Here is a 25700-nt window from a genome sequence, read left to right as displayed (position 1 = left end):
CCCCCAAAAATTCTAAAATATATGTTTAACATAAAAACATGATTTAAACAATAGGTCATTTTCTGTTGACACATTCCCTTTAAGCCTTTGTACCTCGGAGGTTTTTTTTGTTTGTTTGTTTTTCCATTTTCGGCTTGCACTACCTGCCTTCCCCGAGCCATAACTTTTCTTTATTTTTCTGTTCACATAGCCGTATGAGGGCTTGTTTTTTGCGGGACAAGTTGTACTTTCCAACACCACCATTTAATATTGCATATGATGTAGTGGGAAGCAGGAAAAAAATTCCAAATGAGGCGGAATTCGAAAAAAAAAGCAATTCTACCACAGTTTTACAGGTTTTTACGAGGGATTTACGATGTTCGATGTGATACTGATAAAATAATAAAAGCCTTGAAAAAAATCAGTTTTATTTGTTCATCGCCATATTCTGATCCCCATAACTTTTTTATAGTTATGTGTGAGCCTTCATTTTTTTGCGGGGCGATCGATACTGCGTGTACAACTTTTTGATCACATTTTATAAAAAAAAATTGTGGGAACTGAAGCGACCAAAAAACTTCGAATCGGTCATTTTGATGTTTTTTTTTCTGTTTCGCCGTTTGCCGTTTTATAGTATGGGTGTTTTCGCATGTGGCGATAACCATGATGTGTATTTTTTATTTTGGGGTATTTTTTTATTTTTTATTTTTAATAGGGAACTATAAAAATGTACTAGTTTCCTATGGAGCCCTGCCGCAGACAGGGGCTCCATAGGAAATACTATGCAGCAGTCCCTCCAATCGCCGCTTCCGGGTTTGCATGCGCTCAGATGCCGCGGTCAGGTTTCACCATGGCATCTGAAGTGTTAAATATCTGTGACGGCATTATTGCTGGTCACAGACATGATCTATGGGTGTCTGCTGTATGAAACAGCAGGCACCCCATGGCGATCGGATCGGGCGACATCTTTAAAGACCCGGCCAGCGCCGTACTAGTACGGTGCTGGACGGGAAGGGGTTAAAGGGAGTCTGTCATCAGCATTTCACGTTTGTAACCCTCCAAACCGTCCAAAAACAATCTTTGTAGCATATGCAAATGAGGGCTCGCAAGTGCCCAGGGGCGGCGTTACGCTCGTAGGTGCCCTGCTAGCACAGCCTTTTCTTTGCTTCCCCCCGTCCCTCTGCCCGCCCATCTACTAACTTGTTGTTTCGCCGAGATCCCGCACCTGCGCACTCAGGCCGGCGCATGCGCACTGCGATGCCCATTCCTTGTACGGCATCACAGTAACTATTGCGCATGCGCCGGCTAACGACGCAAAAACACAACACAGGAGGCGGTCCATCGGCGCATGCGCATTAATTACTGCGCCGGCCGACGGACTGAGTGCGCAGGTGCGGGATCTCTGCGAAACAACAAGTTAGTAGATAGGCGGCCAGAGGGAAAGGATGGGCGGGCGGAGGGAAGGAAGGGGCGAAGGGAAGCAAAGAAAAGGCTGAGCTAGCAGGGCACCTACGAGCGTAATGCCGCCCCTGGGCACTTGCGAGCCCTCATTTGCATATGCTACAAAGATGTTTTTTGATGGTTTTATAAGTCCAGGATTGATGCTAAAGGTAATGTTTATATTAACTGTAGGCATGCTTGAAAGCTATGGGAAGGGTTACAAACGTGAAATGCTGATGACAGACTCTCTTTAAAAGAGCATCTGTCAGCATGATTAACCCTATTAAGCCAGGCACATTGCCTGGTAGGGTTTATCATGCAAATTAAAATGATTCCTCATTTATGTCTGTAATAATGAACCGTTCCAGAGAAAATTCCACTATTACTAATACACTAATTAGTTAGTTGGAGCACCAAGGGGCTGGCAAGAACCCTTGGAACACCAGTTTGTGAACACCACTGCAGCCTTAGCCTCTCCCCTTACCATAAATTCAGGGAACTAGACATCTTGAGCCTTCCCCATAGTTCTTTATGTTGAGGCTTGCGCAGTGGATCTGCTGCTTCCCAAGTATCAGAGTTTTAAGTAAATAATACTCCACAGTCTGGTTGTTCAAGGGCTGTGGCTGGCCCCTTGGTGCTCCAACTATTTAATTAGCATACTAATGTAGTGTCCCACTATGTAAATGTGGGCACCACTCAAGGGTCAATTGGGTCACGTTGTTCTCCACCTCTTGCAAGAACATTGCCTGCCGTTTTATATAAAGCCTGCCTGTTACAACCTTTTACATGTGGAACTGCCTAAAGACTGTAAATAGTTGAACTGTTCAGTAAAAGGAAGTTTTGGTTCACTGCAACGTGTGTTCCTCAATTATTCCTACAACAAATCGGTGTGCCACCGTTACCGGCACTGGCGTCACGAACTTTAAGGGATCTTGCCACAGGCACACTAAACCTACAACACCTAGGGGACCTCACCTACCACCTGGCCTGGTCCCTATACACAGAGAGTGCCCCAGAGGATCCATGTGCCAGCCTCTCCATCACTGCTGTACACCTGCCCAGGGTATATAAAAACTGTGAGTACCAAGAGCAACCCTCGGTTTGTTAACTACCCCTGTGACCTCACATTCGCTCACCCTGCATGGCTGCGTACTGCACTAATAAAAACAAAGTTTTCTCTAGAACATACAGTCATAAATAAGGTATTATTTTAATCAGCATCATCATCCACTGGTTTAATAAGGTTGATCTTGCTGACTATGCTCTTTAAATGGTTTATCCAACCAGAGTTCCAGATACAGTTGCAAGAAAAGGTATGTGAACCCTTTGGAATGATATTGATTTCTGCACAAATTGGTCATAAAATGTGATCTGATCTTCATCTAAGTCACAACAATAGATGATCACAGTCTGCTTAAACTAATAACACAAAAATAATTAAATGTTACCATGTTTTTATTGAACACACCTTGTAAACATTCACAGTGTAGGTGGAAAAAGTATGTGAACCCTTGGATTTAATAACTGGTTGAACCTCCTTTGGCAGCAATAACTTCAACCAAATGTTTCCTGTAGTTGCAGATCAGACGTGCACAACGGTCAGGAGTAATTCTTGACCATTCTTCTTTACAGAACTGTTTCAGTTCAGCAATATTCTTGGGATGTCTGGTGTGAATCGCTTTCTTGAGGTCATGCCACAGCATCTCAATCGGGTTGAGGTCAGGACTCTGACTGGGCCACTCCAGAAGAAGTATTTACTTCTGTTTAAGCCAATCTGTCGTTGATTTACTTCTATGCTTTGGGTCATTGTCCTGTTGCAACACCCATCTTCTGTTGAGCTTCAGCTGATAAACTTGGGAATTCATTTTTCCTTCGATGATAGCAATCCATCCAGGCCCTGACGCAGCAAAGCAGCCCCAAACCATGATGCCCCCACCACCATACTTCACAGTTGGGATGAGGTTTTGATGTTGGTGTGCTGTGCCTCTTTTTCTCCACACATAGTGTTGTGTGTTTCTTCCAAACAACTCAACTTTGGTTTCATCTGCCCACAAAATATTTTGCCAGTACTGCTCTGGAACATCCAGGTGCTCTTGTGCAAACTGTAAACGTGCAGCAATGTTTTTTTTGGACAGCAGTGGCTTCCTCTGTGGTATCCTCCCATGAAATCCATTCTTGTTTAGTGTTTTACGTATCGTAGATTCGCTAACAGGGATGTTAGCATATGCCAGAGACTTTTGTAAGTCTTTAGCTGATCCTCTAGGATTCTTCTTCACCTCATTGAGCAGTCTGCGCTGTGCTCTTGCAGTCATCTTTACAGGACGGCCACTCCTAGGGAGAGTAGCAGCAGTGCTGAACTTTCTCCATTTATAGACAATTTGTCTTACCGTGGACTGATGAACAGCAAGGCTTTTGGAGACACTTTTATAACCCTTTCCAGCTTTATGCAAGTCAACAATTTTTAATCGTAGGTCTTCTGAGAGCTCTTTTGTGCGAGGCATCATTCACATAAGGCAATGCGTCTTGTGAAAAGCAAACCCAGAACTGGTGTGTGTTTTTTATAGGGCAGGGCAGCTGTAACCTACACCTCCAATCTCATCTCATTGATTGGACTCCAGTTGGCTGACACCTCACACCAATTAGCTCTTGGAGATGTCATTAGTCTAGGGGTTCACATACTTTTTCCACCTGCACTGTGAATGTTTACATGGTGTGTTCAATAAAAACATGGTAACATTTAATTCTTTGTGTGTTATTAATTTAAGCAGACTGTGATTGTCTATTGTTGTGACTTAGATGAAGATCAGATCACATTTTATGACCAATTTGTGCAGAAATCCATATCATTCCAAAGGGTTCACATACTTTTTCTTTAACTGTATTCTCCTGCTCTTCACATCCAGTTGATGATTGGCAGCTCTTTCGTAGGGAGAAAACTGCCAACAATCAGCAAGTTGGTGGGAAAAGCAGGCGCTCCTGAATATCCATGACTCTGCTTAGGCACCAGTGACTTTTGCAGGTCTGGGCTGCAGTGATCATAACGCTACTTTTAGGTCATGAGTGTCATGAGTGTGACATCAAGTTGATGACAGGTTCCCTTTAAATAATGCACTAATGCATGATGTCATCACAGCTGTGGAAGAGCGAGCTGCCGCATAGTGAACCTTTAACCAGTTTAGATTAGTAACAGTTAAATATTAAGTTCATTATCTAAGGCAGGTTGAATGTCCTCATACTTCCTTTTGTCATACGCTTCTTTTTAACCCCTTAACGCAAAACCCTACAATACTGCAGGCACCCTGCCACAATGACCAGGATTGTTGATGAACCCAGTCATTTAACCCCTCAGAAGTTGCGGTTAATAGTGATTGCGGCATCTGTTGGGTTAGGCCAGTGCTTCTCAAATAGTGGCTCCCTAAAGGGGGGCTCGTTCAGGGCCGGCCTTTGGGGTGTGCGAATTTCTTCTGTATAATGCCGGCAGGCCGGCCAGGCGGCCGGTGCGTCCCTCAGTGATGTCACGTGCCTGTGCCGCCTGCTTTATGAATGAAGCAGGCGGCGCAGACAAGTGACATCACTGAGGGACGCGCCGGCCGCCCGGACCGCCTGCTGGCATTATACAGAAGAAATTCGGATATACGGTACTATTAGGAGTGAGGGGGGCATGTTTAATAACTTTAAACGGCGGCGGCGGGCACACAATCTGTGGATGGCACAGTTAAGGGGTGGGGTCTGTGGATGGCACTGTTATGGGCTGGGGGGGGCACTGTGGATGGCACTGTTATGGGGTGGGGGGTCTGTGGATGGCACATATATAACAGTGCCAGCCACAGATCCCCCTGTAACAGTGCCAGCCACAGATCCCCCCCATAAGTGTCCGTCATCCACAGATCCCACCATAAGTGTCCGTCATCCACAGATCCCCCCATAAGTGTCCGTCATCCACAGATCCTCCCATAAGTGTCCGTCATCCACAGATCCCCCCATAAGTGTGTGTCCGATCCACATTTCTTTCTTTTTTTATTCTCTTATACGTTAATAAGGATACAGTGTTATGCAGAGGTGTACTTATAACAATTTTATAGACAAATGATACTATTTACAGTCGTGCGCGTGGGGGGGGGGGGGGGCGCGCGAAATGTTTTCTTCTTCCTAGGGGGGGCATGACAGAAAATAATTGAGAAGCACTGGGTTAGGCAGAGGATGTGGACTCCTGCCTTCGGATCGGAGCCCCCATAGCAAAATTGCAGGGCTATCAGTTACCATGACATCCTGAGGCCTGATGAAGGTTTCCACTCCTGTCATGGTTAGTTGCCTGTAAAGCCATGCACGAGACACGGCTCAGCAGGGAGAGAGTCAGAATCTCCTAATCTGCAATAGTTTTCTGTTGTGGTCTATGGGACAAGCAGTCAGATGTTTGTATGTTCTAGCCCTCTAAGGGAGCTGAAAGTTATTGTGTAAAAAGTTAAAAAGATAAATAACAAAATATATAAAAAATTCTAATTGCCCCCCTTTCCCAATTTTACATATAAAAATAAATATAGCAGGTATCGCTGTGTCCGAAAATGCCTGAACTATTAAAATATTAAATTATTTTTCCTGCTTGGTGAACGCTCTAAAGGAAAAAAAAGAAAAACACAAGATTTTTTGTCACCTTGTCGCCCCTCCCCCCCAAAAAAAATTTGAATAACAGTGATCATAAAAGTAACAATTAAAACTGCAGTTTGTCCCACAAAAAAACAATTCCTCACACAGCTCTATGGACGGAAATATTTTAAAAAAAAGTTGTGGTTGTCAGAAAATGGCGATGCAAAGAAATTTTATTTTTTATTTTTTTCAAAGTAGTAAAACCAAATACAAACTGCACAAGTATGGTATCACCATAATCGTATTGACCCACAGAATAAGGACATCATGTCATTTATAGCTTACAGTGAACGTAATATCAAAACCTAAAAAACCTTAGCAGAATTGTGGATTTTTCCAGTTTCACTCCATAAAGAATTTTTTTCCTGTTTTTCAATACAAGACATGGTAAATTAAATGGTGCCATTAAAGAATACAAATTGTCTGGCAAAAATTAAGCCCTCATATGGAAAATCAAAAAAGTTATGGCTCTTGAAATGTTGGGAAGAAACAACAAAATGGACCCAGTCTTTAAGAGGTTGAAGGCATTTTCAGCTGTGGACATTCTCTTTTTGAAAGAATAGTCCTCCTCCGATAAGGTGTCCCGTGGCTGGAGCCTTCAGTGATCAGCTGTAATCTTTGGGTAGTCTAGCAACAAATTTTAATTTCCCCTCTGAGGAAATGAAATATTATTATCCGTTGAAATCAGACACGTTCATTCTTGTTTTCAGCATCAGAAGATATCGTACGTGTCCTCTGTCCCTCTGGGAGTTCCCCTTCATAGTTCCTACTATCTATTGTAACCAGGGCTACAAAATGTTTGGTAACCAATACATTTTTTTGTATTTAGTATTGTGTGGTGGGGAGAATTTTTCGTCCTTCACATCTGTCCATGTAAAACCATAAACCCCCTCGGGCTATGTAGTGCAGACAAGTAGGTAACCACCGGTGTGATACAGGTGGAGGAGCCTAAACATGTGTAACCCTGCTGTGTGCTGGGAAGCTATAGTCCTGTTCTTGGTCGATATGGACGAACATTTTCCATCTCCTCTTATTTCATAGAAATTTCATTTAGGAGAGGACACTGATCTTCTGACAGCGATGTTTTTCTGTAGCACAGGGGGGGGGGAAAAGGTGTGGAGAATATGAAATTTGTCTTTGGAGTTGTCTTTGCTGAACCCTTTCATTACAATAATATGTGAGGTATCCTGGTAGCCAGACCCTAGTTGTCCGCAAACTGTGGCATTTTCTAGCTATATGCCATTCCTGAGTGGGTAAAACCCTGTATAGCGCCACCTGCAGGTTGTTGTTTTCCTTATTTCTCTGTTCATCTCTCTGAGGTGGACGCACATGCTCAGTTCCAATCCTTCAATTGCCGCCAGTTGTATCTACTGTTAGAAGCTCTGACCGTTATTGGGAGAGAGCTGCAGAAGAAAGGACATGCCCCCTGAACGTCCTGCCTGAAATACATCTGGCAGAGCAATTGGAGAAATGAATGGGAGGAGCTTTGGATCCATATGAGGTACAGAGCTGGTTCTAGGTTTGTTATAAAGAGACTATCATGTATTACATGATGTTTGGTTTTATTTTTTTACATAATGAGATAACCCCTACTCCTGGCAAAACGTCTACTCTGTGTTATGCCTGGTGCAGGGCCTGAGGGGGCGGTGCATGATACAGATATTCAAATAACACCAAAAAGAGACGCCCTGTGTCTTCGTCCCCGCTCTCAGGCATGGTACCAGGCATAATACAGTGTATTAATTTTGTCTAGAGTGTTCCTTTAAAGTTGGACCAGAGATCCAATGGAGCTGGAGAAGAAAGCTCAACTTTGAGTGTTGTTGGGAGTTTTGCATACATTAGTGCCACTTTCCATCAGTGATGTGGTCTGTGGTAGATAGATACTGTCAGAAAATAAGAAATGATTATGGGAGAGAATAAGTTTAAAGAGGACCTTTCACTTGTAAAAACAATGTGAACTAAGTATGCTGCCATGTAGAGCGGCGCCCGGGGATCTCACTGCACTTACTATTATCCCCGGGCGCCGCTCCGTTCTCCCGTTATGCCCTCCGGTACCTTTGCTCTTTAAGTCATAGTAGGCGGTGTCTGCCCTTGTCCTGTGGGCGTCTCCTTCTCCTAGGCTGCAGCGCTGGCCAATCGCAGCGCACAGCTCACAGCCTGGGAGAAAAAAACCTCCCAGGCTGTGAGCTGTGCGCTGCGATTGGCCAGCGCTACAGCCTAGGAGAAGGAGACGCCCACAGGACAAGGGCAGACACCGCCTACTATAACTTAAAGAGCAAAGGTACCGGAGGGCATAACGGGAGAACGGAGCGGCGCCCGGGGATAATAGTAAGTGCAGTGAGATCCCTGGGCGCCGCTCTATATGTCAGCATACTTAGTTCACATTGTTTTTACAAGTGAAAGGTCCTCTTTAAGGCTCAGGGGTACTGGTTCTCATTGAAGAGACCCAGTGGGTATATGGGTATTATTACCCAGGCAGTTGTCCATGGGAAAGAATTATGGAAATTAGTTAATGTTAGCCAAACCATTGACTCTACATAAAGATGGGTCCTTTTTGAGGAGTCTCTGGTGTGGCTGACAAGAGGTACCTTGGCAAAACATTTTTTGCCCTACATTTCTATTTATATGAGCTAGTTATTTCTTACTGCGCCTGGTTAACTCCTTTTATTGTTTTATTGAGTAACATATAGGTTTGAAAAATAGCATGACCACTGTTCTACGACTTCAGCCTGAGTAATGTATAACCATGATAGTCCCTATATAAAGAGTAGACTGTGTCAGACTATAACCTTGCATTCTTCCTTTTAAAATGACGGAATGTCTAGTTCTTTCTTTCTTGTTTTTTTTTTTACATTTAAAAACCCATGTGCCCCAAACCTGGCAACTATTGTTGAGCATAATTGTAGGCAAAGTTGAAATTGAGTATATCAGATTTGTTGTCAGCGGCTCACCTAATTCAGACCGTTGCATATAGGTGCTCAATCCTAGGCGTACCCGTCGACCTATATATTATATATAAACAATAAAAATTGAAAAGATGGATGGCACACTAATGTCTGGTGTCGCAAGAATTAAAAGTTGCTATACAATTTATTCTCACACAAAATTACATAAAAAATTGAAAAGTGTTAAAAATAGACAATTCTTTTAAAATTAATAATAGTAGTATAAATTCTGTCCCACAATAAATGGTATAAAGTTGAAATTGAATAGCGAAATAATAAAATGCCTTCAATTCAGGCATGGTCAAGTCTAGGAACCAGAGCTTAGGAGCCAGGAAAATCAAACATGGGGACATGCAACCCAGATGAGGAGTGATTGATGCTGCAGTGGTCAGAGCAGTCCTAACCCTACCCTCCTCCCTCCCCCAGCAGGAGTCCCTTCCCCATCCTAGTTGTCACTACAAGGTTACCAAATGATGTTCCTTTGGTTCCCTCTTAGAATGTCCACCTCTTAGAATCCAGTGCCAGTACTCATATATGCCGTCACCAAATCCCAGGTGGTGGGACTGATTTGCTGGGCGCTAACTTGTAGAACCCATGGTATATATTATTTGTTAATGTTTCAGAGGTGGTTATCAAGAAAAAGTGGGTATTTCAAGAATTTATAGAATCCATAGCACTGTAATGTATACTTGCCTTTCTATACTTATACCTCGCCAATGACTTCTTGAGCATGGATATACCTTCTTCTATCGAGGCGGGACCATATTTCTTCCATATATGGTTTTGATATATAACAGTTTTGTTCATTGGTCTTATTAATAATTATTACATGATCGAAAAACATGGTGTCCAGAAGTGATGTCAGCGATCATGTGATTGCTACTCACATGGAGACTGAAAATGATGTCACTAGTACTTCGATCTCTGATCATCTGCAATGGTGTGGGCTCGGTTTCCACACCCAGTGATAATACTCAGTAGGCTACTTTCACACTTGTGTTGTTAATTCCGGTTGTTAATTCCTCTGCCGGATATCAATACCTCAATTAAACGGATCTGTTTTGATTTTGCACATCAGGATGCATCTGTTCCGTTAGGATGCGTTTGTGTGAAATCAAAACGGATCCTTCACTACATACACTGAAAGTCAATGGGTGATGGATCCGTTTTTTTATGCTCCTAAAAAATAGGATCCGTCACCATTGACTTGCATTGTCTTCAGTGGCGGATCCATTTTTATGACCGGACATAAAACCGCAGCTTGCAGCGGTTTTGTGTCCAGTCACAAAACGCAATGACGACAGAATGGAAGACATCCTGTTACATCCTGAATGGATCTCTTTCCATTCAGAATGCATGAGGACAAAACTGCCGGATCTCAATACCGGAAAACAACAACGCAAGTGTGAGAGTAGCCATATTTACTCTTCATGTGATGGTTCTGTCATCATCACACGATTGAAAAACATAGTGACATGAAGTGTTGTCAGTAATCATGTGATCGCAGCACACCATAACAGGAAGTGATGTCACAAACACTAGTTTGATCATCTGGTATGGTATGGGTGTGATTTCCACACCATCACTACTTATGTCATCAGTCAAGCTATGTTTTTATAGGCTGGAGGTATTTATGATGATATATGCAAATGAGAAGTTGTCCACCTTGGACTGGATCAGTACAATTTACATCATCTTTAGTGGTCCGCAGCATTCTGATGACACATTGGATATAATATATATATACAGTACAGACCAAAAGTTTGGACACACCAAGGGAGCGCATCGGAGCATGAGATGCTCCGATGGTAACATCAGGGGTGCTGCCTGGGTGAACATGGAGGTATGGCTGGGTTCAGCCTTTAAGTTCCTCCTGGTCACTGGTGCTTGTGAAGTCCATTGGCTAATTTTAGCTCTAATCTCCACTAGACTTTCTCTATATTCAGACATAGACTTACTTGTCTGTGCTGTGCTGCTGCAATACTGTTCTGAATACTCCCTTGGCTTGATCAGGGCCAAGAGGTTGAAATGGCAGCTACATTGTGGAACTTGCCGGTCCTGCTCCTCCATTAACTTGCTTATCTTATCTCAGTCTACTTCAACTAATTTTATTAGCAAACCCTAGATATATACAGTACAGACCAAAAGTTTGGACACACCTTCTCATTCAAAGAGTTTTCTTTATTTTCATGACTATGAAGGCATCAAAACTATGAATTAACACATGTGGAATTATATACATAACAAACAAGTGTGAAACAACTGAAAATATGTCATATTCTAGGTTCTTCAAAGTAGCCACCTTTTGCTTTGATTACTGCTTTGCAGACTCTTGGCATTCTCTTGATGAGCTTCAAGAGGTAGTCCCCTGAAATGGTTTTCACTTCACAGGTGTGCCCTGTCAGGTTTAATAAGTGGGATTTCTTGCCTTATAAATGGGATTGGGACCATCAATTGCGTTGAGGAGAAGTCAGGTGGATACACAGCTGATAGTCCTACTGAATAGACTGTTTAGAATTTGTATTATGGCAAGAAAAAAGCAGCTAAGTAATGAAAAACGAGTGGCCATCATTACTTTAAGAAATGAAGGTCAGTCAGTCAGCCGAAAAATTGGGAAAACTTTGAAAGTAAGGGCTATTTGACCATGAAGGAGAGTGATGGGGTGCTGCGCCAGATGACCTGGCCTCCACAGTCACCGGACCTGAACCCAATCGAGATGGTTTGGGGTGAGCTGGACCGCAGAGTGAAGGCGAAAAGGGCCAACAAGTGCTAAGCATCTCTGGGAACTCCCTTCAAGACTGTTGGAAGACCATTTCTGGGGACTACCTCTTGAAGCTCATCAAGAGAATGCCAAGAGTGTGCAAAGCAGTAATCAAAGCAAAAGGTGGCTACTTTGAAGAACCTAGAATATGACATATTTTCAGTTGTTTCACACTTGTTTGTTATGTATATAATTCCACATGTGTTAATTCATAGTTTTGATGCCTTCATAGTCATGAAAATAAAGAAAACTCTTTGAATGAGAAGGTGTGTCCAAACCTTTGGTCTGTACTGTATATATATATTATTTGCTTTACACGCCGTTGTCCCTGCCTGTTACCCTTCATGTCCGGCACCGCGCCAAGCAGGACGCACCAGCCATCATCAGCCGTCGGCACACCAGACTTGGAAAAGGAGCACTGTCTGCTCCGAAACACGTTGTCTACCCTGAAATAAAGAAAAGTCTCTCAAATGCATTACAAGAACGTATCCATCTCTCCGCTTGTCATCCGTCTTTTTTTCACATTTTTACCGGTCTGCGCATGTGCAGCCTGGAAGGACGGATCCGGCATTCCGGTACTTTGAATGCCGTATCTGGCACTAATACATTCAGGCAAGTCCTTTTTTTCGCCGGAGATAAAACCGTAGCATGCTACAGTTTTAACCTTTTGCCTGATCAATCAAAACGGCTGAACTGAAGACATCCTGATGCATCCTGAATGGATTACTCTCCATTCAGAATGCATGGGGATATGCCTGATCAGTTCTTTTCCGGTATAGAGCTCCTGTGACGCAACTCTATGCCGGAAAAGAAAAACGCTAGTGTCAAAGTACCCTTAATCTGCTGTGTGCGTACACAGTATACCATCAATACATATGAGAGGTAATTCAAATAGGATAGGAGTTCCGTGTATTCTTAACTAGCTCTAGTTTGTACCATATGAATATATATTAAATATAAATGTAAAATAATTTTATTTTAAGAAGGAATAGTTAAAGGGCATCTGTCAGCAGATTTGTACCTATGAAACTGGCTGACCTGTTGCATGTGCGCTTGGCAGCTGAAGGCATCTGTATTGGTCCCATGTTCATATATGTCTGAATTGCTGAGAAAATTGATGTTTTAATATATGCAAATTAGCCTCCTGGAGCAATGTGGGTGTTGCGGTTACACCTAAAGACTTTTTCTGCAACTGCCACCCCCTCTGCATTTTGACAGGAACAGGCAGTAAAAATGTCAACAAACTTGGGCCTCTAGGTGTAACAGCAACGAGGCTCATTTCCATATAATAAAACATCATTTTTCTCAGCAATGCGAGCACATATGAACATGGGACCAACACAGATGTCTTCAGCTGCAGATTTAATGCTCTGCGCATGCAGCAGATTTAACGATCTGGAGAAAGCTGTGAAGGAGAGAGAACATAGAAACAGCGCCACTCTGAATATGTTTGATCTACAATGCCACAATAGACTTATTGTTATTGCTTCATGGGAAATTAATATGTAAAAAGGTATCTCTCAAGGAAGAGAACCATCTCATGGTTGCCACCTCTTGGAAATGGTCCCCTATGAGTCAAAATCCAACTTTCCAACAAGTCTTGGGATTTGAGAAGGGAATATAGCCGAGCCAGATATCCATCCGTAGACAGCTGGTTCGGGTGCGTGACACTTATAAGTACGGAGTAGAGTTCTGGCTGCGATATCTTGTTTGGCTATATATAAATCTCAAGGCTTGTTAAAAAAATCTGATTTTGACTTGTAGGTGGCGCTGGTGACATGGTTCTCCTTATTGGGAGATACCTTTTTCCCTATGAAAACAGGTACACGTTGAGCCAAGCTGAGCACATATGTTGGGAGAGACGGCTGTTGGCCAAACAATCATTCTGCTGACTGCCTTGGGAAGTGTATGGCCACTTCTAGAAGACACAAGCTGCAATCAGTTTTTTCCTCTGCATTTGTTTCTTTTTATATCCGCCTATATTATATTTCATTCACTCATTTCTTTTCTTTTCTCTGCTAGGATTCTGAATTTCTCTGCATAGAACTCAATGAAACAAAGATGAATGAAATGCTCAAGAAATTATCCGAGGTGGAGGAAAGCTTGGCAGCGTTAACCCAGATCAGCTAATTGGCACCAGACACAATGTGATGAATTTGTTCTTTATTTTTTTCCTCAATTTTTTAAATAAATGTTTCACACTTCAAATGTAGTTTTTGATTTTCATGATAGGATGTGCAGTAAAATAAGTCAATTTGCTCTGGCACTAGACAGCCCCTAGTCCATTTGATCATGCCTGCAAAAATTCTGTAATGAACACTGTGAGGCTCCTATTTTCTGAATCCTGACGATTGCCATCACGTTCTATAAATTGCCATCAGTGCTGAGAACAGAGATAACACAAATACTGGCAGTTTAACACCTCAGATGCCACAGTCCATAGCGACCTTGGTGTCTGAGTGGTTAGACGGAGGGAGCTCCCTCTGTTCTTCGATCGAGGGGTGCCAAATAGTTTCCATTGCAGCCAGGAGCCTTCTGAAGGGCCTGCAATGTTACTGCCCTGCGGCAATGATCACTGATGTATTACAATCTTTTGTCTACATACGCCCTACAGGGAAATTTCCAGGTGGGCCGATTCCCAGGGGGCCGCCTGAGCCTTCCTCTCTGCCGCTGCCTGTGTACATAATGAACTGACCCTGTCATCGTTAACTCTGGGCGCAACATGTACTTATGTACCTGGCCGGTGGCTGCAGGTATCCTCCTGAATTCAGTACAATCACCCTTCATGGCTTCTTATGCTGCCATTCACCCTCATAGGCCACAGGCCACTATAGACATTGTACAAGTAACGCGGGAACGTAGGCATCTTAGGGTGAGGGCTGAAAGAGGCCTGTAGCCTGCACTACAAATGGTTCCTTGGAAGGAGACTCGGGTATTTTATTTTTTTGTTTCCTTGACCAGTTGAGGTGCATACTACTGGGAGCACTATAGGGGTCATTACTAGGGGCACAATATAGGGCATTATGGAGCATTCTTATGGTTCAATAAGATTTTATTATTATTATTATCAAATACAATCATAAGAGAACATCCCAAATTGCAGTATACATACCGCATACAAAGATACATTGCGACATGCAATCATGAACAGCAGTACAGCATAAAGGACAAGGTATAAGCATGTATCTGTGTCTGTATAACAAACAGTCAGCTGACAAAAAGTCAGCGGAAACAAAGACCCTAAAGGGCTTAATAAGGCCTCAAACAAATGATGTATAGAAACATAGAATGTGTCGGCAGATAAGAACCATTTGGCCCATCTAGTCTGCCCAATATACTGAATACTATGGATAGCCCCCGGCCCTATCTTATATGAAGGATGGCCTTGTGCCTATCCCATGCATGCTTAAACCCCTTCACTGTATTTGCAGCTACCACTTCTGCAGGAAGGCTATTCCATGCATCCACTACTCTCTCAGTAAAGTAATACTTCCTTATATTACTTTTAAACCTTTGCCCCTCTAATTTAAAACTGTGTCCTCTTGTGGTAGTTTTTCTTCTTTTAAATATGCTCTCTTCCTTTACCGAGTTGATTCCCTTTATGTATTTAAAAGTTTCTATCATATCCCCTCTGTCTCTTCTTTCTTCCAAGCTATACATATTAAGGTCCTTTAACCTTTCCTGGTAAGTTTTATCCTGCAATCCATGTACTAGTTTAGTAGCTCTTCTCTGAACTCTCTCTAGAGTATCTATATCCTTCTGGAGATATGGTCTCCAGTACTGCACACAATACTCCAAGTGAGGTCTCACCAGTGTTCTGTACAGCGGCATAAGCACTTCACTCTTTCTACTGCTTATACCTCTCCCTATACATCCAAGCATTCTGCTGGCATTTCGTGCTGCTCTATTACATTGTCTTCCCACCTTTAAGTCTTCTGAAATAATTACTCCTAAATCCCTTTCCTCAGATACTGAGGTCAGGACTGTGTCAAATATTCTATATTCTGCCCTTGGGTTTTTACGCCCCAGGTGCATTATCTTGCACTTATCCACATTAAATTTCAGTTTCCAGAGTTCTGACCATTCTTCTAGTTTTCCTAAATCCTTTTCCATTTGGCGTTTCCCTCCAGGAACATCAACCCTGTTACCTATCTTTGTGTCATCAGCAAAAAGACAAACCTTACCAGCGAAGCCTTTTGCAATATCACTTATGAAGATATTAAACAAAATCGGTCCCAGTACAGATCCCTGTGGAACCCCACTGGTAACATGACCTTGTTTTGAATGTTCTCCATTGACTACCACCCTCTGTTGTCTGTCACTCAGCCACTGCCTAATCCACTCAACAATATGGGAGTCCATGCTCAATGACTGCAGTTTATTGATGAGTCTTCTATGTGGGACAGTGTCAAAAGCCTTACTAAAATCTAGATATGCGATGTCTACTGCACCTCCACCGTCTATTATTTTATTCACCCAGTCAAAAAAATCTATAAGATTTGTTTGACATGATCTCCCTGAAGTAAACCCATGTTGTTTTTCATCTTGCAATCCATGGGATTTTAGATGTTCCACAATCCTATCCTTTAATAGGGTTTCCATTAATTTGCCTACTATTGATGTCAGACTCACTGGTCTATAGTTGCTCGATTCCTCCCTACTACCTTTCTTGTGAATGGGCACGACATTAGCCAATTTCCAATCTTCCGGGACGACTCCTGTTACTAATGATTGGTTAAATAAATCTGTTAACGGTTTTGCCAGCTCACCACTAAGCTCTTTTAATAATTTTGGGTGTATCTCATCAGGCCCCTGTGACTTATTTGTCTTCACCTTAGACAGCAAACTTAGAACATCTTCCTCTGTAAAGATACATGCGTCAAACGATTTATTAGTCATTCTTTCTAGTGGAGGTCCTTCTCCTTTTTCTTTTGTAAAAACTGAACAGAAGTATTCATTAAGGCAGTCGGCTAGCCCTTTATTCTCTTCTACATACCTTCCGTCCTTTGTTTTTAATTTAGTTATTCCTTGTTTTAATTTCCTTTTTTCATTTATATATCTGAAGAATGTCTTATCCCCTTTTTTCATAGACTGAGCTAGTTTTTCTTCTGCCTGCGCTTTAGAAGTTCTTATAACTTGCTTGGCCTCTCTCTGCCTAATCTTGTAGATTTCCTTATCTTCATTGCTCTGGGTTTTTTTATAATTACAAAATGCTAGCTTTTTATTTTTAATGATTTGGGCCACTTCTGCTGAGTACCACAGTGGTCTCCTCCTTTTTTTGTTTTTACTGACAAGTCTAATGCAATTTTCTGTTGCCTTCAATAATGCACCTTTTAAGTAGTCCCATTTCTCCTGGACTCCATGTAATCCGTTCCAGTCTGATAAGGACTCATTTATGACTAATTTCATTTTTGAAAAGTCTGTTTGAAATTATAGGCCAATAATTCTAGACAAACTTGACATAAAAGGGGGGAAGACAGGGTGACACACAAGAGGAGGGGAGCGGGGGGGGGGAGAAATCATAGGTCATATCTAGAGAATAGCTAGGTACTATTAAGGAGGAGAATCAGGGAGAACCCCAGATGCCAACCAAACCGAAAACGACATAGATGATCTAAACCTGGACCATGGCTCCCAACTCCTAAGAAACGCCGGAATATGGAGCATTCTTATTACTGAAAACACTATAGTGAGTAATACTGTGGTCACCATAGGGGCATTATTAATGGGGTCAAAACAGAAGTAATAATTCTTGCTGGAGGCAGTATACATACGGTATTAATCAGTGTATTATTATTACTGGAACACTATAGGGGTCATCATTATTATGGGGGGCAGTATTACTACTGGGGCCAATGTGGGGGGGCATTATTAGTACTAACGAAACCATAGGGTGTCTTATTACTATGGGGGGTGCTTTTTTTTCTGCAGTATAGTATTTGAGGTCATTCAGGAGCACAGCAGGCACATTATTGGGGGTAGCAGCGGAATGAAACAGTTGTAAAACCAGGATGGGGAGTTTATGTTGAGAAGGCAGGGAGAATTATGGAAAAGTGAGGAATCCAAGACTTCTGTGTGCGACTGAAAGAAGTCATGCTGAGGATCTGGACCAAATAGAGAAAATGAGGGAAGTGAAGGTCTACATCACTGGATGTAATAGGTGTGTGGTGCTGTATTCTTCTGTATGTTTGGTAGCACTGAAAGACCAGGCAGCATGCTGAAAGTAGGGCTGGCTTGGTGCTGCGACTCGTGTCTTGCCTCCTAAGTTCCCTGCTTGATATGTTAATTCGAGATAACAAGAAGAGGAGAAATACAGAATGTGGCAGCTGGTGCTGGCCACCACAGAAGAAGCTTCTGTGGAGGTATTTTAACTGCATTGTGGTATTTTATTCTGCTGGGGATGTATTTTTTACTGCTTAGTGGTATTTGCTTCTGCTTGGAAGATATTGTTTGCTGCACTATGGTATTGGTGATATTGCCTACTTGTGTTGGTCCTGCCTACTCTTCTTGCCCCACTTTGTGGCAATTTGGTCCCGCCTACTACATGTGGGCCACTTTTAGTTTTTCTTTTTTCCAGGGCCACTTTAAGTTCCCACTGTGACCCGGCACAGGGTGAAGTGTTGCCGACAAAAGAGGATTTTTGGTTCCTCATGAAAATGCAGTCAACCAACGAATGATTACTTTGCTCATTTATTTGTTGGCCGGACATGTACACAGGCCAATTAATGGAATCGAGCATTCTCACCTAATTATTGGCCCAATCCTCGGCCCATGTGAAAGGGCTCCAAGTCAGTGCTCTCCTAATGCAGTTTAGACATATGAGACCTGAGAGAGCTGCAACAAGGCCATGTGCACGAGCCCTTACTAGGAGACGGTTTGAGTTTGGTGCGGCCACCAGAAAATGCACTGTTCAAATAAATGTCGTAATGACATTGTAGGTGGAGTACATCAAGATGGACATATTCTTTAAACCTACTGCACCAGGAAAATGTTGAATTAATCCATCTTGGTGTTCTTGTGAACGTCTGTTCATGTAAGATAGCACTATTTAGTGGAGTAGGCCTAGTAGAGATCTACATATTTGCTACGATGATGCGAACAAGTTCCTTTGGTCTCTTTTATGTAGAAAAGTCAGATTAAAGTAACTTTACCATTGCGGTAAACACATCCATGAAGTTATTCCATGGAGAATAATTTCCTGTAAGTCCCAGCCCATAGTTTTACAGATCATTTTGATGATAACATTTTATTCACTGTTCTAATGTTACACAATAAATGGATTTTATTCTCCAGCTCCCTGCATTGCTTAACTTGGATGAACTTGTAAATTGATTATATATCATGTGACCTGGTGTAGATGATATGACGTGGATTTTATGAGCAGCTTCTGAATGAGGGTCATAAAAATAGGACAATAAAGCAAAGCTGGAAGGTTCATTATAGAAGCAGATGATTTTGTGCTTATGTCGATAACACCAGTATGAACTTGGAGAATCAAGGCCACCTTTAATAGAACTGAAATCAACTTTTTAGACATCACTACAAAGGTCATAACAAAAACAAATGGTATTAACTCTGTTTTGACAACTACTTCTTGCCACCCTCCATGTGATCCAAAATATCCCTGTAAAGTAGGGGAAATAATACGTATGAAAAGGAATTGCTATGACAACCTAATATACATGGTTATTAGGACCATTTCCTACTTTCGACATTGGCAGCGCATAGCATATGAAGGAAGTCACGTGTGTTGAGCTGGCTCAGTGGGTATATAAGATATGTCATAGTCTGTCTGCACATCTATCCCTCGTTGCTGTCATGGGTAAAAAGGGGGGGTTTATCAGGGTTGCATAAAGGGGTGATTATTGACTTTCGGGCCAATGGCAGCAGTATTTCTTGAAACTGCACAGTTTGCGAAATGTTCCCATGCTGCTGTACTGAAAGTGTATCGTGAGTGGAGAAATGGCACCATTGCGAATAAGCGACATGGAGACTACGAAGCACCACGTGCCATTGATGTGAAGTGAACGTTGGCTATGAAGGTGCACATGGGTGGACGGACACGCTACCCACAGTGCCAAAATGAACCAGTGGCTACCAGATGTGTATCTAAAACAACAGTTCCGTGAACCCTACTGGGGCTTTGGCAGATGGATGGTCACTGAACCTCTGCTAATGAAGTTGCATCTACAGAAAAGGCTTCAATTTTTGTGGCAGTATCAGAATTGGACCTTTGCTGATTGGCAAAGGGTTGTCTTCTCCAATGAGTCACGTTTTCTGCTTCATCGAATGGCAGAGAACAAACATTCTGCAACCATTGCTGGAAGTACACAAGCTGGCGGTGGCAGCATTATATGGTCTGGGGAATGTTTTTGTTGCATTCTCTGGGCCACTAATCGATGTAGAAGGCACTCTCCACCGATTTGGCCATGAATCCATCCTTGCACATGACATTCACCCATACATTCTGGTTGTCGTCTCTGGAGAAGGACAATGCGACATGTCACAAAGATAGAAATGTCCAAGATTGATTAAAAGAGCATGACCAAGACTTCAAAGTACTACCTTGGCCACCTAATTACCCACACTTGAACCCAATTGAGCATGTGTGGGCCCACCTTGATTATCATGTTCGCTCTATGGATCCTCACCCTCCAGCAGCAGTGGGATGTACTGCAGTCAACATGGCTCCAGATATTTGTGATGTCCTACCAGGACCTTATTGAGTGACTCCTAGCCCGTGTAGCTGCTTTCCGTGCTGCCCACAACAGATACTCTGTATGTTAGCTAGTGATTATAATATTGTGATCCGACTGTGTATGTTCAAAAAGCAACTAATACTTGTAGTAACCTAAAAAAAAAAAAGATATGGCAATAGGGATGAAATGGTGGGGAATATCAAAAGAAAGAAATTGCTGCAAAAAAAAAAATATTACATTATCTACTAATTATAAGTCCAAATATTCCAATATTGTAAATCTCATGAAGAAATACATACTTCCAGGCCAAAACTGTCTTACAAATTTTGCAGCCAGAAGACCAATGTGTGTGAAGGAGATCCGTGAACATTGGGTCAATTTTAACCACAACTCAGAGCTGAACCCGGACATACCCACATTTTCACTCAGACAGGCCCTGTGATGTCAGCATTGGAGCATTTTATGCTTTGATACTCTCCCTTGCCCTGCACTGTATCGCGCAGGGCAAGGGCTTTTTTGTTTATAACACACTGCTGGACGGAGGCTTCTGCCCAGCAGTAATCCCGGTGACGTCACCGGCTCTAATGGGCAGGCTTTAGCGCTGCCCTAGTTTTACAGGCTAGGGCAGTGCTAAAGCCCGCCCATTGGTGCCAGTGACGTCACTGGACTCACTGCTGGAGAGCCTGCTATGTCACCGGAGCTCCATAAAATGGCTTTGCCCTGCGTGATTCAGTGCAGACCCAAGGAGAGCCTCAGAGCATGAAATGGTTCAATGCTAACCCCAGGGTGCTGCCTGGGTGAAATTGTGGGTATGTCTGGGTTCATCTCTGAACACCGACAACCCCTTGTATATCCAGTCATGACTGTAATGTTCACTGTGTAGGATGTACTGCAGGTGCCTTGGAAATTAAAATCAGACGCCATTTGTCTGGTAGATACTCCCAAGTTCATTCCACTTATTAGTTACTGAGTAGCAGAGACCACTGACACAAAACTTTGGACCAGGAAACGCTGTGTATCTTCAGCTCATTAACTGGCTGCAAGAATGAAAATTCCATTTTGTTATTCAATAAATTTGTATTGTTTATGTATGACAGTCTCCTATTAGCTGATTTACAGGGTTCCTCCAAGACCAGAAACCCCTTTTGATATTGGCAGGCAGAGGACAGAGACTATTAAAAAAGCTGGTTTTACTGTGGAATTTTGGCGCAGACAGGCTGACATTTCACCAAAAACCCACCGGCAGCCAAGTCCTTTCTGCCTCTCATTCATTTCAATGGGAAGCAGCGCTGAGGGTCATGGAGCGATGGGTTAAAGTGAAGAAGAGCCGTGAAAGGACATCTCCCTCTCAGCGCAGCCACGACTTTAAGCCATCGCTTCCACTGATCCTCAGCGCTGCCTCCCATTGAAATGAATGGGAGGCAGAAAGGACGCTGCCGCCGGTGGGTTTTCGGTAAAAAAGTGTGGTATTGCCATAATCGTACTGTGCTGGAGAATGAAGAGCACAAGTCAGTTTTACTTCAGTTGTACCGCATAATGAACGCTGTAAAACCAAAACCCATAAAACTGTGGCGGAATTGCGTTTTTTTTCCGAATTCCACCCCATTTGGAGTTTTGTTTTTTTGCTGCTTACCTCTACACTGTATGCTATATTAAACCGTGGTATTAGAAAGTTCAACTTGTCCCGCAAAAAAACTAGCGCTCATATGGCTATGTGAATTGAAAAATTAGAAAGTTATGGCTCCAGGAAGGAAGAGAGCCGCATGCAAAAATGCCCGTACTATTAAAATATAAAAATATTTTTCCCAAACGACGTAACGGAAAAAAAAGTCAAAATGTCCAATTCTCAGTTTTTTGGTTCACTTCACCTCCCATAAAAAATAAAAAGTGATAAAAAAAAGTTGTACACACCCCAAAATGGTATCAATGAAAAGTACAGATTGTCCTGCAAAAAATGAGCCCTCACACAGCTCTGTACACATAACTAAAAAAAGTTATAGGGGTCAGAATATGTTGATGAAAGAAAAAAAACTATTTTTTTTTCAAGGGTTTTATTTTTCCCCCCCCAGTATTACAATGCAAGAAAAACTATACAAATGTGGTATCACAGTAATCTTACTGACTGGGAGAATGAAGAGCATGAATGCTGTAAAAACAAAACCCATAATACTGTGGCGAAATTGCAATTTTTTTTTTCCAATTCCACCACATTTGGAATTGTTTTACAGCTTCCCACTACATCCTATGCAATATTAAATGGTGCCATTAAAAAGAATAACTTGTCTCGAAAAAAACAAGTCCTCATGTGGCTATGTGAACGGAAAAATTTAAAAAGCTATGGCTCCAAGAAGGCAGGGAGTAAAAAATGAAAACTCAACACTGTTTCTGCTCAGCAGGTTGCTGTATTCTGCTGCTCACAAACAATGGTTTAATGTGCTGAATGAAAGATCATTTCACTCGATGAACGAGCGTTTTTCTTGTTCGTCGGGTGATCGGCAGTACATACAGTATTTGCACGGGGAGATTATCAGGAACGAGTGTTCTTAGTAACGTTCATTCAGTTGTGCGGTGTAAATCTACCTTAAACTGCGAGTAGGTTACTCAGAAACAATTTGATCTCTGGGGCTCCCAGAAATGGGTCCCATAATAATCTACGTGGAAGGAACTATAGTCTAGAGACCCCTTTACACGCGTAGATAATTGTTTAAAACAAATCGTGAAATTGAGCGAAAATTATCAGTTATTGAGTAGTGTAAAGGCACTGAACGATAATTGTTTAGATTGTCGCTTTTGTGATCGCTGATGTAGCCACCTAAATCATCATCCAGAATTTCACAGGTGTAAGTAGGTGTCGTTTCCAGTACAGACGATTTCACAGTGGGTGTGGAATCGTTACACCACTCACCATGTTAAAGGGGTTATCCGACACTAACAAATGCCCCCATACCCTGGGCCCCTCACACTGAATATCCTTCCCTGGCTCCCCGCTCCTGGTCCCCACACCGCCAATGCTGCTTCTCCCCGTGCGCTGATAAAAACATCCGGTGTCGGGAGGAGCAGCCAATGGTAGGCGGTGACTGGGACAAGCCTCCCTAGCATCGCGGGTGACGCTAGGGAGGCTTGTCCCTGTCACAGCCTGCCATTGGCCGAGCCTCCCCCGACACCGGATGTTTTCATCCGCGCACGGGGAGAAGTAGCAGCGGCGATTCGGGGACCAGGAGCGAAGTGGGGGGCCAGGTAAGTAGAATTAGTATGAGGGGCCCTGCATATGGGGGGACATTTGTTAGTGTCGCATAACCCCTTTTACTTGCTTAAGCCGGAAATACATATGCAAACCACAAAATGGTGTGGACTTGAAATTTGTTTGCTTCTTCAAGTGTTCTTCTATTGGTCAAGCTGAAGTAGGAGGAAGCACTTCGAACCAGGGGCGTAGCTATAGGTGGAAGCGGGAAAGCGGCTGCTACGGTACCTGAACTCAGAAGTGGCCTGCCCAGAAGGTGGACTGAAATGTTTTGTCAGGGCCCCCTCAACAGTATTATACCATGACATAATATACAGTGACAGTATATACGTTATATTTTTCTCCTTTAGATAGTACTGTGAGTAATGGAAATATGTGTGTCTTGCCTTACAGTATGGCAGAGATGAGGTTAACAGTCACTGTGTATTCATATGTTTAGATAGTAGAGGCCTGAGGTCCAGACCCCGTTCTACATAGAAACATCACATGCATCTGACTCGTACTTTATTCCCTCATACAGTTCACAATCTAAATCAGATTACCGGTAATATCTTATCATTTTTTACTATGTTTATGTGAGACTTTTTTCACTAAGGGGACTTTTACAGTGGATTTTTGTCACGGACAGCCTCGCTGAAAGTCCACTGAAAACCTGCCAGCGGCTGCATCCTTTCTACTTTACATCTCAATGGGAGGCAGAAAAGGGGATTGTGGAGCGGGCATTAAACCACGGCGGAATTTCAGTGCCGTTATCCACTGTAAAAGCAGTTGTGAACGTCCCCTAAATGTACATGTAACCTCATGAAAACGGCAGATAAATTAGAGAAGTATTAAAGAGAAGAAAGAAGAGGAGCAAAGATGTTATACCCTAGAACAGGAGTACTCAACTAGTGGATGCCAGCTGTCCTGTTTCACCATTCCCCTGCCATTGGTTTTCCAGCAGAGCAGGGGTGTAGCTATAGGGGAAGCGGCTACTTTGGGGCCTGAACCCAGAAGGGGCCCACCCAGGAGGAGGACTGAAAGATTTTCTTGTCCCGGCCCCCTCAACAGTATTATAAAATGACATTATATACAGTCACAGTATATACAGTGACATGACATACAGTATATACGTGTAGGAAACAAACGGAGAGGCTGCCGGGCCTGGTCTGATTGCTATCTTGACTAGCCACAGAAGTGGGGGTTGCAAAACATTTCTGCAGGGCCCAGTTATTTCTAGTTACGCCACTGCAGCACAGGTAGGTGCAATGCAGTGATATCATCGTGCCTGCTGCACTGAACCAAGGACCAGATGTGCTCCACTCTGTTCATCAAAGAAGTATGTGTGGTAGGTGAGTATTCAAATTGGGGCCATTTAAAGGGGCATCACTCTGTGATAGGCACTTATAGGGGCATAATACTGTAGGGGGGATTTTGAAGGCATCTCTTTGTGTGTAAGAGGGGGCAATCAAACTGTATAGGGGGTACCAAGGAAATGTTACTGGCATTATACTGCATATGAGGCACTAAGTGGGCATCGTACTGTGTGAGGCCATCAAGGGATCACACTCCTGACAGGGGGGCACTTAGGGGACATCCTTCTGTGAGAGGGGTACTTTGGAGTATCACTGTGTGGCTGGCACTTAGTGGGCATCATTACTGTAAAAGTAGCACTAAGCTGCATGATTAGTGCCAGAGGTGGCACTAAGGGGACACCATTACTGTGTGGAAGGCACAAAGGGGATTGGGTGGAATTAGAGGTGTTGTTCCTCCTTACATTTTTTGGACTTTCCCCTGACTGTGGACCCAGGCATGTGGACCTTTACAAATAATACCTAACTAACCCTGCTAGAAAATGAGTCATTCTATTTTGATGAAAGATTTGGTGAATTCTACAATCTCTCAACCTCTGTTCGCACTGGCACTGGGTTTTGCAAGAATAGTTCAGTATATAGTTTGCAGTGAGAAGAAAAAAAGAACAAAGCAAATTCAAAGCTGACGGACACAGTATA

At 42.8% G+C, this 25700-nt stretch overlaps 1 protein-coding gene across 1 annotated transcript in view; it reads left to right on the top strand.

The window, feature by feature from the left end:
* COMMD1 (copper metabolism domain containing 1) overlaps positions 1–13973 on the top strand; it is a 113477-nt gene extending 99504 nt beyond the window's left edge. The window contains exon 3 of the mRNA XM_040427539.1: positions 13792–13973. Within this exon, the coding sequence (XP_040283473.1) occupies positions 13792–13899 (108 nt within the window). The 3' untranslated portion in view covers positions 13900–13973. The remainder of the gene's footprint in view (positions 1–13791) is intronic.
* The last annotated feature ends 11727 nt before the right edge of the window (positions 13974–25700 follow it).

This window comes from Bufo bufo, chromosome 4 (genome assembly GCF_905171765.1).
Source record: "Bufo bufo chromosome 4, aBufBuf1.1, whole genome shotgun sequence".
Taxonomy (NCBI): domain Eukaryota; kingdom Metazoa; phylum Chordata; class Amphibia; order Anura; family Bufonidae; genus Bufo; species Bufo bufo.
This window is presented reverse-complemented; position numbering and strand designations above follow the sequence as displayed.